The 17,706-nt window shown below is 42.4% G+C and overlaps 1 protein-coding gene across 31 annotated transcripts in view; it reads right to left on the bottom strand.

Moving 5' to 3' along the window:
• Positions 1-17,706, bottom strand: part of LOC111960007 (receptor-type tyrosine-protein phosphatase delta-like) — a 648,092-nt gene that overhangs the window by 44,213 nt on the left and 586,173 nt on the right. For 19 of the 31 annotated variants that reach the window (XM_070437867.1, XM_023981849.2, XM_070437871.1 and 16 more), the window contains 2 exons: positions 15,316-15,357; positions 14,637-14,734 (listed from right to left, as the gene is read on the bottom strand). In XM_070437867.1, the coding sequence (XP_070293968.1) occupies positions 14,637-14,734; positions 15,316-15,357 (140 nt within the window). The remainder of the gene's footprint in view (positions 1-14,636; positions 14,735-15,315; positions 15,358-17,706) is intronic. The other 12 variants (XM_070437873.1, XM_070437875.1, XM_070437874.1 and 9 more) reach the window with 1 other exon arrangement.

Raw genomic sequence — 17,706 nt, 5'->3', positions numbered from 1 at the left:
AGGTGCATTTTTATTAATTGTTTATGGTTCATTTAACAAGCATGGGAAACAGTGTTTAAACCCTTTACAATGAAGATCTGTGAAGTTATTTTGATTTTTAAGAATAATCTTTGAAAGATAGGGTCCTGAAAAGGGATGTTTCTTTTTTTGCTGAGTTTATATTATGTTTGTTTTTATACTTAATAACCTCTTGACACTACAGGGGGTGCTGTTTCAACTTGGACATTTATCGTTCCCAAATTAAACTGCCTCGTACTCAATTCTTGCTCGTACAATATGCATATTATTATTACTATTGGATAGAAAACAATCTCTAGTTTCTAAAACCGTTTGAATTATGTCTGTGGGTGAACCAGAACTCTTTCTGCAGCGAAATCCATGACATGAACTGCGAAGGTCTGAAAACGAGGCTCTGTTCTCAGATCAGTTTAAAGCTCTGTATGTATCCTATGGGTCGACATGAACTGCACCCGCCTTCCCCTGGATGTCAGTAACCAATGAGAAGTGGAATGGAGTGTCTACGTAGTTCTCAGAGCTTATAAAAGGCCAAGGAACGAAGTGCGCTCTCTTTTCGTCGTTCGTCATTGCGCAAAGCACGACCTCAAGATGGCATTTTGAAACGCTCAGTTATCGGCCTTAGCTATATCCGTCTGTAATTTAATTCGATATAGGTGTTAGAAACATCATAACGAAGTTATTTTAAACCGAGTTATATCAGTTTATGCGAGTATATTGCTATTTTCGGAATTTCCTTAGTATTATGTTTTGGGGATTTGGGAATGTTGTGGCCACATAGCTATTGTTAGCTGCTAATTCCGAAGTTGAAGACGACGTTTTACAACCAAGCAAAATTCTTTTGGACAAAGACACCTTGCCCAAGATTCTGATGAAGCTCGTCAAAAGTAAGAACTATTTATGATGTTATTCCGTATTATGTGGAAAAATGTAACGCATTTGTCCGCCGTTATTGCGGCACTAGTCTGGCTGTACCGCACACTGTATGTCTAGTAACGTTAATTTTAAAAATCTAACTCAGCGGTTGCATTAATAACTAATGCATCTTTTCATTTGCTGTCCAACCTGTATTTTTTTAGTCATCTAATCGATAAATAATCGTAAACTTAGGTGCCTTTCCAGATGGCGCCGGCCAGAATGCATGACCTGTTGCCATGATCACATTGTATAACAACGATTTGTGCTGTTAAATATGCACATTTTCGAACAAAACTATATGCATTGTGTAAATGAGTTACAGGACTGTCATCTGACGAAGTATATCAAGGTTAGTCCAAATTATATATCTTTTGCTGTATTGTTACGATGCGCAACCTGTGCTGCTGGTAAATTGCTTTGTGTTTCTGGCTATTGTGCTAAGCTAATATAATGCTATTTGTGTTTTCGCTGTAAAACACTTAAAAAATCTGACATATTGGCTGGATTCACAAGATGTTGGGCTTTCATTTGCTGTACGCTGTGTATTTTTCAGAAATGTTTTAAGATGAGTAATTAGGTAATTTGAACGTTGGTCTCTGTAATTATTCTGGCAGCTTCGGCACTATTTCAGATTGCAGCTGCAAATGTAGAACTGTGATTTATACCTGAAATATGCACATTTTTTCTAAAAAACATATGCTATACAATAATAGTTATCAGACTGTCATCTTATGAAGTTGTTTCTTGTTAGTGGTATTTATATCTTTATTTGGTCGAATTAGTGATGGCTACTGATGAGTAAAAAACTGTTGGAGTAAAAAAAGTGTGTCTTTGCTAACGTGGTTGGCTAATGATTTACATATTGTTGTCTTCCCTGTAAAACATTTTAAAATCAGAAATGATGGCTGGATCACAAGTGTGTATCTTTCATCTGGTGTCTTGGACTTGTGATTTAATGATATTTAGATGCTAGTATTTACTTGTGACGCTATGCTAGGCTATGCTAGTCAGCTTTTTTACTGTGGGGGGTGCTCCCGGATCCGGGTTTGGGAGGAATTAGAGGTTAACACTCCCTAGTCCTTGCCGATAACAAGCATACCATAACATGATGCAGTCACCGTCATGTTTGAAAATATGAGTCCATCAGTACTTTAAGACATGAAAGTCAGTCAATCGGAAAACTTCAAGAACTTTGAAAGTTTCTTCGCCCTCCTTTCGGCAAATCTGACCACAACTCCATTTTGCTCCTCCCTTCCTACAAGCTGAAACTCAAACAGGAAGGACCCATGCTATGGAATTTTCAACGCTGGTCTGATCAATCGGAATCCACGCTTCAAGATTGTTTTGATCACACGGACTGGGATCTGTTCCGGGTAGCTTCCGAGAATAATATTGACGAATACACTGAGACGGAGACTGAGTTTATCAGGAAGTGTATAGGACATGTTGTACCCAATGTGTCTGTTAAAACATACCAAGGCAAAGGGTGGCTACTTTGATGAATCTCAAATTATTCCATATGTGTTATTTCATAGTTTTAATGTGTTCACTATTATTCCACAATGTAGAAAATAGTAAAAATAAAGAAAAACCCTTGAATGAGTAGGTGTGTCCAAACTGTTTTCCGGTACTATACTTTTTAGTCAAAGTAAATTCTCTCTCTATTGCCTTTGACTATTGTTGTATACAATGAATGCCAACCGTAGTAAGCAGAAAAAGAGCACAACAATAGTCTACTATAATAACTACAATGATAAGAGACCACTATTTTAGCCATTGTAGATTAGGTTTTCCTCAAAGGCCAAGTTTGCTCTCCACCATCCTTGGTCCTTCTATCGGGTTAGGGTTTACGGCACACAGAAGAGCTGTACAATTGAGTACAACCAACAGTATCAGCAATCTCTGTAAAGCTCTGTAAAGCCTGGATGGTCCCTCACCGTAAATAAACTGGCTATTAAATGTAATACCTCTTGTTGTGTAAGAGAAAACACCACGTTGTTAAACATAGTGTTCAATTTCACATGTCAGAGGAAATATTGGGCTGTGTTCTTTAATGAGTCTCTAACTTTTTATATTTCCAATAAGAGAGTTATGAGCTTGATTATGCTCACTATTGGAAATTAAGGTACCTGACGCCAAAGGGCAGGAAGCACAGAGAGGTAAACATGTTAAAATATTATTTAAATGCATAATTCCTTCCTCCTTTCTGATAGTGATATCACATAATTGGTGAAGGCAAGCTAGTGGAAAGGTTTATGACACCAATCAAGTAAGGTCAGGCTACTACAATGGCACTGGAGAGAATAGCAGACGTTTTACGGGCTACTGACCAATTGTGCTATTTTGTGTGTTTTTTTGAGCTGATCTTAATTTATTTTGTACATGTTTCCAGCATCCTTTTCTATGACCGAATAGAGTTTCTGGACATCAGAACAGCGATCACTAACCTCGATTTAGATGAGGATTTTTGCTTCAATGAGTCGGAGGCAAATGACATACTGCTCATCCCAGACCAGGCCCAAATCCCTGACACTCGAAGAAGGAAAAAGTGGCGTTATAGAGGCCGGCGTGTTGGATACCTGACGAGACTACGTCAGCTAGTGGATAAATCACCTCTACCGTCCGTTATATTGGCGAACGTGCAATCACTGGAAAATAAACTGGACGAGCTCTGTTAGAGACTAGCCTATCAACGTGATCTGAATAACTGTAATATCCGTTGTTTCTCCAAGTTGTGGCTGAACAAGGACATGGAAAATTTTAATCTAGCTGTTTTTTTCTATACATTGGCAAGACAGAACGGCAGCGTTGGGCAAACTCGGGGGGTGGTGTGTGTCTCTTTGTTTTCAACAGCTGGTGCGCTGTGAGGAAGTCTCGAGGTTCTGCTCGCCTGAGTTAGAATACCTCATGATAAGCTGTAGACCACAATATTTACCAAGAGAGTTCTCATCTATATTATTTGTACCTGTCTACTTACCACCACAAACCAATGCTGGCACTAAGACCACACTCAATGAGCTATATAGGGCCATAAGCAAACAAGAAAATGCTCACCCAGAGGTGGCGCTCCTAGTGGCCGGTGATTTTACTGCAGGAAAACTGAAATCCTTATTACTTCATTTCTACCAGCATGTCAACTAATGCTAAGCTACAGGACTTTCGCTAGCACAGACTGGAATATCCACAGAAGATGCAATCTCTATTGCACTCCATACTGCCCTTTCCCATCTGGACAAAAGGAACACTTATCTGAGAATGCCGTTAATTGACTACAGCTTAGCGTTCAACACCATTGTGCCCTCCAAGCTCATCACTTAAAAAAAAATATATATATTTCACCTTTATTTAACCAGGTAGGCAAGTTGAGAACAAGTTCTCATTTACAATTGCGACCTGGCCAAGATAAAGCAAAGCAGTTCGAACAACATACAACAACAAGAGTTACACATGGAGTAAACCAAACATACAGTCAATAATACAGTAGAAAAAATAAGTCTATATACAATGTGAGAAAATGAGGTGAGATAAGGGAGGTAAAGGCAAAAAATCCATGTGGCGAAGTAAGTACAATATAGCAAGTAAACACTGGAATGGTAGATTGCAGTGGAAGAATGTGCAAAGTAGAGATAGAAAATGGGTGCAAAGGAACAAAATAAATAAATAAATACAGTAGGGGAGAGGTATTTGTTGGGCTAATTATAGATGGGCTATGTACAGGTGCAGTAATCTGTGAGCTGCTCTGACAGTTGGTGCTTAAAGCTAGTGAGTGAGATAAGTGTTTCCAGTTTCAAGAGATTTTGTATTCATTCCAGTCATTGCAGCAGAGAACTGTAAGGAGAGGCGGCCAAAGGAAGAATTGGTTTTGGGGGTGACCAGAGATATATCTGCTGGAGCGCGTGCTTACAGGTGGGTGCTGCATTGGTAACCACGAGCTGAGATAAGGGGGGACTTTACCTAGCAGGGTCTTGTAAGATGACCTGGAGCCAGTAGGTTTGGCGACGAGTATGAAGCGAGGGCCAGCCAACGAGAGCATACAGGTCGCAGTGGTGGGTAGTATTGGGGCTTTTGTGTGACAAACGGAATGGCACATGTGATAGACTGCATCCAATTTATCGAGTAGGGTATTGGAGGCTATTTTGTAAATGACATCGCCGAAGTCGAGGATCGGTAGGATGGTCAGTTTTACGGGGTATGTTTGGCAGCATGAGTGAAGGTGCTTGTTGCGAAATAGGAAGCCAATTCTAGATTTAACTTTGGATTGGAGATGTTGATGTGAGTCTGGAAGGAGAGTTTACAGTCTAACCAACACCTAGGTATTTGTAGTTGTTCACATATTCTAAGTCAGAACCGTCCAGAGTAGTGATGTTAGACGGGCGGGTAGGTGCAGGCAGCGATCGGTTGAAGAGCATGCATTTAGTTTTACTTGTATTTAAGAGCAATTGGAGGCCACGGAAAGAGAGTTGTATGGCATTGAAGCTCGRCTGGAGGGTTGTTAACACAGTGTCCAAAGAAGGGCCAGAAGTATACAGAATGGTGTCGTCTGCGTAGAGGTGGATCAGAGACTCACCAGCAGCAAGAGCGACATCATTGATGTATACAGAGAAGAGAGTCGGTCCAAGAATGGAACCCTGTGGCACCCCCATAGAGACTGCCAGAGGCCCGGACAACAGACCCTCCGATTTGACACACTGAACTCTATCAGAGAAGTAGTTGGTGAACAAGGTGAGGCAATCATTTGAGAAACCAAGGCTATCGAGTCTGCCAATGAGGATGTGGTGATTGACAGAGTCGAAAGCCTTGGACAGGTCAATGAATACGGCTGCAGAGTATTGTTTCTTATCGATGGCGGTTAGGATATCGTTTAGGACCTTGAGCGTGGCTGAGGTGCACCCATGACCAGCTCTGAAACCAGATTGCATAGCGGAGAAGGTATGGTGGGATTCGAAATGGTCAGTAATCTGTTTGTTGACTTGGCTTTCGAAGACCTTAGAAATCCAGGGTAGGATAGATATAGGTCTGTAGCAGTTTGGGTCAAGAGTGTCCCCCCCTTTGAAGAGGGGGATGATTGCAGCTGCTTTCCAATCTTTGGGAATCTCAGACGACACTAAATTAAGGACCCTGGGACTGAACACCTCCCTCTGCAACTGGATCCTGGACTTCCTGACGGGCTACCCCCAGGTGGTGAGGGTAGGCAACAACACATCTCCCATGCTGACCCTCAACATGGGGACCCCTCAGGGGTGCGTGCTTAGTCCCCTCCTGTACTCCCTGTTCACCCATGACTGAGTAGCTGTGCACGACTTGACTAGCTGCATCATCGCTTGGTATGGCTGCTTGGCATCCGACCATAAGGCGCTACAGAGGGTAGTGCATATGATCCAGTACATCACTGGGGCCGAGCTCCCCGTCATACAGGTCCTCTATACCAGGCGGTGTCAGAGGAAAGCCCTAAAAGTTGTCAAATACTCCAGCTACCCAAGCAGTAACAGAGTGCCAAGTCTGGGACCAAAAGGCTCCTGAAAAGTTTCTACCCTCAAGCCATAAGACTGCTGAACAGTTATTCAAATGGCTACCCTGACCTGCACCGGCTCTATGCACACTCACTGGACTCTACCCACACACAAATGCACACGCACACACGCACACACACACACACACACACACACACATTGATGCCACACACACACTCACAAATAGACACACTTTTACACTCTTCACATCCTGTCTCTTATACACATCTAGATGTGTATAAGAGACAGTGATTGCCTAGTCACTTTTACCCATACCTACATGTCCATATTACCTTAATTACCTCGTACCCCTGCATATTAACTCGGTATTAATCTTCCTATATAGTTTTTTTCTGTTATTATGTTACTATTTTCATTTATCTTTTTGGCTAATTTTTATACTTTTTAACTCTGCATTGTTGGAAAGGGCTCGTAAGTAAGCACTTCACAGTAAAGTCTACACCTCTTGTATTCGGCGCATGTGTAATACAATTCAATTAAATTTGATTTGAGGTTAGTGATTCCTTTTAGGAAGTGTGGAGGAAGGATGCATTGTAAGAGTATTGAAACCGAACAAGGCTCTAGAGTTTACAACCAAACGCTTTCTCCCTCCTTGTTTAAAGATGAAATGATCATGTTTGTTTATACATGAGGCGGTTAGAGTCTTGGATAAAATCTCCCTGTATAATCTCGAGACGAATGACTGAAAAAGGGAAATTTACTTTTTGGACAGTTAACCTTTGATTTATGTCTGATTTCTCTTTGGCTTGGGGATGAGATACACTTTAATAAGGGTTAAGAGCATGTGAACTTTGACAAAATCTCAGTTGTGCGACATACATTATCTGCAGAAATACAGACCAGAATGCAGTGTGAGTCAGTCAGAACAAAGCTGCCGCATTTTTAACAAAATTTGTTGAAACAGTCGGTCGCAACATTGCTCATAACGAAGACCTTTCGTTGTGCTCTGAAAATTACTTTCCATTCCTTGTGAAAATACCAGCCTTGGAATTAAAATTCAATGTACAGAAGGTGCAATAACGGTTGGGGCAGCTTGGCAGCCAGCCACATTTTGAGCTCATGGTTTGGAGCTGTGGTGGCACAGCCCACAGAGAGAGACAGAGAAGGAGTGAGAGAGACAGAGAGAGAGTTGGAGACAGAGAGAGAGGCGGAAAGCGAGAGAGAGAAAGAGGTTGACTGCAGTTCCATCACACACAATGCCCCTGAAAGGACCCCGGCGCTCTAGCACAATTCTGCAGCTTCACCAACATTCAGTTGAACGCAAGTTCATCTATTTAAATTTACTCCCATTGTGTTTTGCACAGAATCTATCTAGCAATAGCGAGCGGCGGTAGGAATACAGGGGATTTATTGGGCTTTAAAAAGGTATTTATAGACACATTTGTGGAGTGACTGCCGAGAGCAATGACTGTGAGGGGAGAGAAAAAATTGTAACTTTACGTTTGGCCCCTGCCACTCTGCTAGAATCAATCGAACCCAGTAGGTTTCATCGTCTGATGAAATCACAGAAATAGGATTATGTCTTTGTGAACGCCACAAACCAAAGACTAGGGCTGTTGCGGTGACCGTATTACCACCCCACCGGCAGTCATGAGTCATGACCGCAGTCAAATTCCACGTGACCATTGAGTCACGGTAATGAGTCACGGTAACCTTTATTGAACTAGGCAAGTCAGTTAAGAACAAATTCATATTTACAATGACGGCATACCCCGGCCAAACCCTAACCCGGACGACGCAGGGCCAATTGTGCATTCACAAAAACAATCAAGCGCTATGAAACTGGCTCACATGAGGACCGCCACAGGAAAGGAAGACCCAGAGTAACCTCTGCTGCAGAGGATAAGTTCATTAGAGTTAACAGCACCTCAGATTGCAGCCCAAATGAATGCTTCACAGACTTCAAGTAACAGACACATCTCAACATCAACTGTTCAGAGGAGACTGCGAGAATCAGGCCTTCGTGGTCGAATTTCTGCAAAGAAATGACTACTAAAGGACACTTGCTTGGGCCAAGAAACACGAGCAACGGACATTAGAAATTTGAACTTTGGTCTGATGAGTCCAAATTAGAGATGTTTGGTTACAGCCGCTGTGTCTTTGTGAGACGAAGAGTAGGTGAACGGATGATCTCCGAATGTGTGGTTCCCACCGTCAAGCATGGAGGAGGAGGTGTGATGGTGTGGGGGTGCTTTGCTGGTGACACTGTCTGTGATTTATTTAGAATTCAAGGCACACTTAACCAGCACGGCTACCACAGCATTCTGCAGTGATACGCCATCCCATCTGGTTTGCGCTTAGTGGGACAATCATTTGTTTTTCAACAGGATAACAACACCTCCAGGCTGTGTAAGGGCTATTTGACCAAGAAGGAGAGTGATGGAGTGCTGCATCCGATGACGTGGCCTCCACAATCACCCGACCTCAACCCAATTAAGATGGTTTGGGATGAGTTGGACCGCAGAGTGATGGAAAAGCAGCCAACAAATGCTCAGCTTATGTGGGAACTCCTTCAAGACTGTTGGAAAAGCATTCCAGTTGAAGCTGGTTGAGAGAATGCCAAGAGTGTACAAAGCTGTCATCAAGGCTTAAGGGTGGCTACGTAGAAGAATCTCAAATATAAAATATATTTTGATTTGTCTAAGACTTTTTTGGATATTACATGATTCCATTTGTGTTATTTCATAGTTTTTATGTCTTTGCTATTATTCTAAAATGTAGAAAATAGTAAAAAAAAATAAAAAAAAATAAAAAAAACTTGAATGAGTAGGTGTGTCCCAACTTTTGACTGGAACTGTATATAAGATCCCACAGTTGACAATGCATGTCAGAGCAAAAACCAAGCCATGAGGTCGAATTAATTTCCCATAGAACTCAGAGACAGGATTATGTCGAGGCACAGATTGGGGAAGGGTACCAAAAAAGTTCTGCAGCATTGAAGGTCCCCAAGAACACAGTGGCCTCCATCATTCTTAAATGGATAAAGTTTGGAACAACCTAGACTATTCCTAGAGTTAGCTGCACGGCCAAACTGAGCAATCGGGGGAGAAGGGCCTTAGTCAGGGAGGTGACCAAGAACCCGATGATCACTGACAGAGCTCCATAGGTCCTCTGTGGAGATTGGAGAACCTTCCAGAAGGACAACCATCTCTGCAGCACTCCACCAATCAGGCCTTTATGGTAGATTGGCCAGATGGAAGCCACTCCTCAGTAAAAGGCACATGACAGCCCGCTTGGAGTTTGCCAAAAGGCACCTAAAGAATCTCAGACCATGAGAAACAAGATTCTATGGTCTGATGAAACCAAGATTGAGCTCTTTGGTCTGAATGCCAAGCGTCACGTCTGGAGGAAACCTGGCACCATCCCTACGGTGAAGCATGGTGGTTGCAGCATCATGTTGTCAGGGTGCTTTTCAGCAGAAGGGACTGGGAGACTAGTCAGGATCGAGGAAAAGTTGAAAGGAGAAAAGTACAGATAGATCCCTGATGAAAACCTGCTCCAGAGCGCTCAGGAGTGGCTTCGGGACAAGTCTCTGCATGTCTTTCAGTGGCCCAGCCAGGGCCCGGACTTGAAACCGAACTAACACCTGAAAATAGCTGTGCAGCAACACTCCCCATCCAACCTGACAGAGCTTGAGAGGATCTGCAGAGAAAAATGAGAGAAACTTCCCAAATACAGATGTACCAAGCTTGTAGCGTCATACCCAAGAAGACTCAAGGCTGTAATTGCTGCCAAAGATGATTCAACAAAGTACTGAGTCAAGGGTCTGAATACTTACAGTTGAATTCGGAAGTTTACATACACTTAGGTTGGAGTCATTAAAACTCCTTTTTCAACCACTCCACACATTTCTTGTTAACAAACTATAGTTTTGGCAAGTCGGTTAGGACATCTACTTTGTGCATGAAGTAATTCTTCCAACAATTGTTTACAGACAAATTATTTCACTTATAATTCACTGTATCACAATTCCAGTGGGTCAGAAGTTTACATACACTAAGTTGACTGTGCCTTTAAACAGCTTGGAAAATTCCAGAAAGTGATGTCATGGCTTTATAAGCTTCTGATAGGCTAATTGACATAATTTGAGTCAATTGGAGGTGTACCTGTGGATGTATTTCAAGGCCTACCTTCAAACTCAGTGCCTCCTTGCTTGACATCATGGGAAAATCAAAAGAAACCAGCCAAGATCTCAGAAAAAAAATTGTAGACCTCCACAAGTCTGGTTCATCCTTGGAAGCAACTTATAAATGCCTGAAGGTACCACATTCATCTGTACAAACAATAGTACGCAAGTATAAACACCATGGGACCACGCAGCCATCATACCGCTCAGGAAGGAGACGCGTTCTGTCTCCTAGGGATGAACGTACTTTGGTGCGAAAAGTGCAAATCAATCCAGAAAAACAGCAAAGGACCTTGTGAAGATGCTGGAGGAAACGGGTACAAAAGTATCTATATCCACAGTAAAACGAGTCCTATATTGACATAACCTGATAGGCCGCTCAGCAAGGAAGAAGCCACTGCTCCAAAACTGCCATAAAAAAGAGCCAGACTACGGTTTGCAACTGCACATGGGGATAACGATCGTACTTTTTGGAGAAATGTCCTCTGGTCAAAAATAGAACTGTTTGGCCATAATGACCATCATTATGTTTGGAGGAAAAAGGGAGATGCTTGCAAGCCGAAGAACACCATCCCAACAGTGAAGCATGGTGGTGGCAGCATCATGTTGTGGGGTACTTTGCTGCAGGAGGGACTGGTGCACTTCACAAAATAGATGGCATCATGAGGATGGAAAATGATGTGGATATATTGACGCAACACCTCAAGACATCAGTCAGGAAGTTAAAGCTTGGTCGCAAATGGGTCTTCCAAATGGACAATGACCCCAAGCATACTTCCAAAGTTGTGGCAAAATGTCTTAAGGACAACAAAGTCAAGTTATTGGAGTGGCCATCACTAAGCCCTGACTTCAATCTATAGAAAATTTGTGGGCAGAACTGAAAAAGCTTGTGCGAGCAAGGAGGCCGACAAACCTGACTCAGTTACACCAGCTCTGTCAGGAAGAATGGGCCACAATTCACCCAACTTATTGTGGGAAGCTTGTGGAAGGCCACCTGAAACGTTTGACCCAAGTTAAACAATTTAAAGGCAATGCTACCAAATACTAATGGAGTGTATGTAAACTTCTGACCCACTGGGAATGTGATGAAAGAAATAAAAGCTGAAATAAATCATTCTCTCTACTATTATTCTGACATTTCACATTCCTAAAATAAAGTGGTGATCCTAACTGACCTAAGACAGGGAATCTTTACAAAGATTAAATGTCAGGAATTGTGAAAAACTGAGTTTAAATGTATTTGGCTAAGGTGTACAGTATGTAAACTTCCTACTTCAACTGTAAATGTGATATTTCTATTACATTTTTTTTAATAAATTAGCAAACATTTCTAAAAACCTATTTTCGCTGTGTCATTATGGGGTATTATGTGTAGATTGATGAGGGGAAAAAAGAGATGTAATCAATTTCAGAATTAGGCTGTAACCTAACAAAATGTGGAAAAAGTCACGGGGCCTGAACACTTTCCTAATGCACTGTATTATGATTACTGTATGGACTGGTTACCTTGTGGTTGCCTTATGCTATGCTACAATCTTTCTATCCACGAGTCTGGGAGATAACGTATAGGCCTAGGCAATGCTGTTGGTTCATTGATTGTGCTTATAGAGTTAGCCTACAATTATGGTGAATTTGTATTTGATTTTTAATAGCCAGATGAAAGCTCTGATCCCTTATTGATGTCACCATTTAAATCCTCTTCAATCAGTGTAGATGAAGGGGAGGATACAGGTCAAAGAAGGATTTTTAAGCTTTGAGACAATTGAGACATGGACTGTGTATGCGTGCCATTCAGATGAAGAATTGTCAAGACAAAATATTTAAGTGCCTTTGAACAGGGTATGGTAGTAAGTGCCAGGCACAATGGTTTGAGTGTGTCAAAAACTGCAAAGCTGCTGGGTTTTTCACACTCAATATTTTCCCGTGTGTATCAACAATGTTCCACCACCCAAAGGACCTCCAGCCAACTTGACACAACTGTGGGAAGCATTGGAGTCAACATGGGCCAGCATCCCTGTGGAACGCTTTCGGCACATTGTAGAGTCTATGCCCTGATGAATTGAGGCTGTTCTGAGGGCAAAAGGGGGTGCAACTCAATATTAGAAAGGTGTTCTTAATATTTTGTACACGCAGTGTATATTAAATTGATTTATTAGACTTCTTTAAATGTAGGGGCCTAGACGTTCCAAAGTCTTGCATCAGTGGCTTGTAAGTGTGATGGTGTGGAGATGCTAAACATGTTTATGTTAATTAACGTTCAATTACTGGCAGTCATTTGCATGACAATAACCGGCTGACAAAATTCTATGACCGCGGCAGTCCTACCAAAGACTTCTTCTTCTTCCCTTCTTCTTCTCCGGTCAGATGAGACTTTGGCGAATCCTGGCCGATGAGTCGTGTCACCTTGTCTGCGAGCAACTGAGATTATGTTGTGTTTGCGAGAAGCTGACCTTTTCCGAGCGGCGTCCATATTAAATAGGAAAATGATTGCCGTTCAAAGATACGGCGGCGCGGAGACGACAAGCCTTTCAATCAAGCCCGCTATGACTGGATAAATGTTTCATTTTCACTTTGCATTGGGCAGATTGGAAGGATTGTGAGATTTGGGTTCCCCGGGTGTGACCGGTGAACAGGTTCTCCACAGGAAGCCATCTTTGTTTTTTTCCCCTGAATGCCAGCCGCCATGTGAGGACTGGCTTTCCTGAACGGCAGGTTGGCAGGGCTGTGACACTTTTGTAATGACTGGATTAAAGGGTTCCGGGAAAATAACATTACATGGCGAGACTTGGGGCTTAAATAAACTCCCTGACACATTACACAATGAGTGACACAATGAGTTTAGAGGGCATCCAGCCTCTCTCAAGCACATGAGCCTACACTGTTGGGGTAGCATACGCTAACAAGCATGTAGATGTAGATGCAATGTTTTTACATACAATGTACCAGGGGTGAACAACTCAGTCCAAACCGGGACACCCAGTGATGTTTTCACTGTGACCATGAAGCATAATCAAAAGTTGAAAGTCTTTAAAAACATCCTAAAGATTGATTCTATACATCGTTTGACATGTTTCTACGGACTGTAATGGAACTTTTTGACTTTTCGTCTGGACCTAGTGATCTATGCCTCATGAATTTGGATTACTGGGCTAAACGCGCGAACAAAAAGGAGGTATTTGGACATAAATGAGGGACTTTATCGAACAAATCAAACATTTATTGTCGACCTGGGATTCCTGGGAGTGCATTCTGATGAATATCATCAAAGGTAAGTGAATATTTATAATGCTATTTCTGACTTTGTTGACTCCACAACATGGCGGATATCTGTATGGCTCGTTTTGTTGTCTGAGCGCTGTACTAAGATTATTGCATGGTGTGCTTTTTCGGTAAAGCTTTTTTGAAATCTGACACAGCGGTTGCATTAAGGTGAAGTTTATCTAAAGTTCCATGCATAACAGTTGTATCTTTTATCAACGTAACGCGCCAATGTAAACTGAGATTTTTGGATATAAATATGAACTTTATCGAACAAAACATACATGTATTGTGTAACATGAAGTCCTATGAGTGTCATCTGATGAAGATCATCAAAGGTTAGTGATTAATTTTATCTCTATTTCTGCTTTTTGTGACTCCTCTCTTTGGCTGGAAAAATGGCTGTGTTTTTCTGTGACTAGGTGCAGACCTAACATAATCGTTTGGTGTGCTTTCGTTGTAAAGCCTTTTTGAAATCGGACACTGTGGTGGGATTGACAACAAGTTTATCTTTAAAATGGTGTAAAATACTTCTATGTTTGAGGAATTTTAATTATGAGATTTCTGTTGTTTGAATTTGGCGCCCTACACTTTCACTGGCTTGTTGTCAAATCGATCCCATTAACGGGATCTTAGCCCATCTCAGCCATAAGAGGTTTTAATATACCAACCTTTTGTTCTGAATGACAGATGGCATTTTAATTCATCGAAATCATGAATCCTTCTCCGATAACACCTCCAATCTGACCCTAATATGCAAACAGATAAGAAACAAGCCTCATGTTTACCTCATATTCCTGCGAAAACTTTAGGTTGTCGTTGGCTTTCAAGCGCTCCAGATGATCAGCTAGGTCCAGGATGGGGATCGGTGGGTGGCTGGCCATGCCTGTCAATCAAACAGACGAGAGGTCAGTCGCCAGGGGAGAGGGGTCGATACCACGGTTACAACTAGTGAATCATTATAAAAGCAGCATGTGTGTAACAGGGGGATGGAGAAGTGGATCGTTGTTAGGCAATTTTTTCACTCAAAGCAGTGGCATGCTCATAGGAAGATATGGACAGGAAAGGAAGTCAATGAGAAGTCATCGAACAGACTTCACTTCCTGTAACACTTCCTACTGTGAGAGAAGAATGTTATTCACACCGAAGCGGCCGGTGGGAGTTAGCATGACGGAAGACATACTCACAAACAAACAAACCAAACCACAAACAAACAAATCACGAAGTTAGGCCAAGATGTTGTCTGCTTTGAGTGATGACATGTTACTAGGGGGTGTAATTTCTTAACTCCGCCTCCTGCGATGGATGACATGGCAATAAGTAACGTGTGGATTAGATGGGGGTGAGATTAACTACAAGTTTACGTAGAAAGGAGGAGGAGAGGGGGATGAAGGGAAAAAAACGGAACAAAACAAAAGAGAGAAAGAAAGAAAGAATGTGGTGAATGCATAAACAAGACCAACTAACTTGACAAATGGAGGTTACTGGGGTAACCGGAGTCACCTGAACCTGCGGAGGAAATGGCGGTATAAATAAAAAGTCTTAGACGATCGTAGAAATGTGATGAATCTTTTGTTTTAGGGGTAGAAACCGTTTGGGAAGGTGACTGACGGAAACTAGAATTATACACTGTATCATCTAAATGTCACATAGATCTGTTAGTAACGCACACATTGACATGCTAGAAGCTAGCCTACGCCACCATGTGTAAATCGGTGGAAAGGACATGAAAACACTCAACAAAACAGAGCCGGGAAACAATTCAGAGACATTGAAGAACTGAGTCAAGCGATCGCACAATCCTATCATAATGAGATCCATTCTGACCATCAGATATCCTACAAAGTCTGCAGGCAGGAAGTTTCACCTTGCATAAAAAACATTTGGTGGACTTTACTTTGACAAGGTAGAACTGACATTATAAATAGTGTTAGCACACAGGCTACCAATGTATTCTGTATAAGTTGTTTGTGGCGAAGGTATGTGAGAGAACAGAGAAGAGAGCAGAGAAGGGGGGTTGTGTGGGGTTGACCGAAGTCACTATGTATGTCCAGGCTTAAACATAGCTTCCGAAACGTTGACTAAGGACACCTTTCGGCCACCGGGTGGGGGGGTTTGTGACGACGGCGCCACACAAAGTGCTGTCACCCAGTCCGAGATAGCAGAGGTTTCATAATAGCCGGAACACAGTGACATTTTTCCCACTCTCCCGCCTGAGACAAGTGTCTGCAAGGGCAAGTCAGTGTTCTTTTCATCTACACTGATAACACAAGTGGGCATTAGCTAATGGAAAAAGCGAAAAAGCGGGGCCTCTTTTCTCCCGCACTCACTCGCTCTATTTCTCCAAGAGGGTGTTTCTATCGGCCCCTACCACTCAAGACCCATTTTCAGCCGCCGGTTGACAATGGAACTACCACTCGCCGCGTGGCGCCATGCACACATCAAGCATCCTCAAGATGGAAATACGCATTGAGGAGCAGCGAGGTGAGAGGGAGGAAAAGGGGGAGGGAGCGAGGGAGGGAGGGAAGAGAAACAATCTAATGTAGCACCAATCAGCATTGGAGAAGAAGCTCTAAAAGAGGGAGACAAAGATGTTTGGATCGCTCGAGCAAGTCGAGAGCCACTTTGAGAGGCTCTTTGGAAAATGAGAATGGTGTGCGTGGCTAATCAAGATGGCTGTAGAGGATTCCGGAAATAGGGAAAGTATGGTGGTTTAGATCACTCTGAGGTCCCCTTCTCAAAGTGAAAACTGAGAGGGGAAAAAACGCCCCCTTTGCCAAGTTTGACATTTCCAGTAATGGATATAACGTCATTGAGAGTAGGGGTTTCATAAATATGCATAATCTTTCAAAAAAAATCTGCCTGCGGCTGGGATATTTTATTCCCTTTTCATACGAGCTGACCTGAAAAATGTGGCTTTGATATTACATTATTGGCAGTCCCCGAACACCTGTCCCACTGCTCTCGCTGCCAGAAGGACTCCAGTACCAAGTTGAGCGTGTCTCTTCACTCAAAAAAATTGAAAATGCATTGGCTATCCAAGGGACAAATGGACTGTGACAGCCATCTTTTCCCCCTCGGCAACAAAAAGGGGTCACATAACCAGACAGCTCAGGCATAAACGCTGTTCACCTCTGTTCACCTCGAAGGTCAAAAGGGAGGGGACATTTGTGTTCACAACTTGTCACTGGCCCACTCTCCACCGTCCACTGCCTCATGTACAGGATGTAACATGGCACTGTGACACTGTCATAGTTTCAGCTACCTGTGACTTCCAACATGCTACACTGTCACTTTGAGACTAGTGTTAGCTTGGCAAAGGCTGCAACGACCTACAGATGTAGGATCTTAATTTGATCACTCTTTTGTTGCTGAGAATTTTCCTTCACAGCAGTAAACGTGTAATGTATTCAATGTTAAAAAAGATTTCCACTTTAAAATGTCAGTATTGATTTGCCATAATGAAAAATGTATCAACCCCACATAATAATTCACATTTGCTGTTGCTACAGGATTATTTTCATGCTATAGCAAACTGTCTCAAATAAATATCCTACATCTGTAGGTGACCCGTGAAGACAAGGATGATGGTAACTGCCATGAAAGTATTAGCCTTGCACTGCTGTCTTCAGCACCTCTCTTTGCTCTCTCTCTCTATCTCCTGGGAGGAGTTAATCAGTTTTGACCCTGTGTATCTTTTCCCCACCACCTGTCCATTTTCCATCATGTCCGGCCACACTTTGAACAATGACCTCCCCTGAATGTTTTAGTCATGGGAACTCCGTGAGAAGTGTTGGTTTAGCATTTAGGTGTTGACTTTTAAAGAGGTCACGCATGAGCAAGCACATCGCAAAGAGG

The sequence above is a fragment of the Salvelinus sp. IW2-2015 genome, linkage group LG37 (assembly GCF_002910315.2).
Source record: "Salvelinus sp. IW2-2015 linkage group LG37, ASM291031v2, whole genome shotgun sequence".
NCBI classification, from domain to species: domain Eukaryota; kingdom Metazoa; phylum Chordata; class Actinopteri; order Salmoniformes; family Salmonidae; genus Salvelinus; species Salvelinus sp. IW2-2015.
This window is presented reverse-complemented; position numbering and strand designations above follow the sequence as displayed.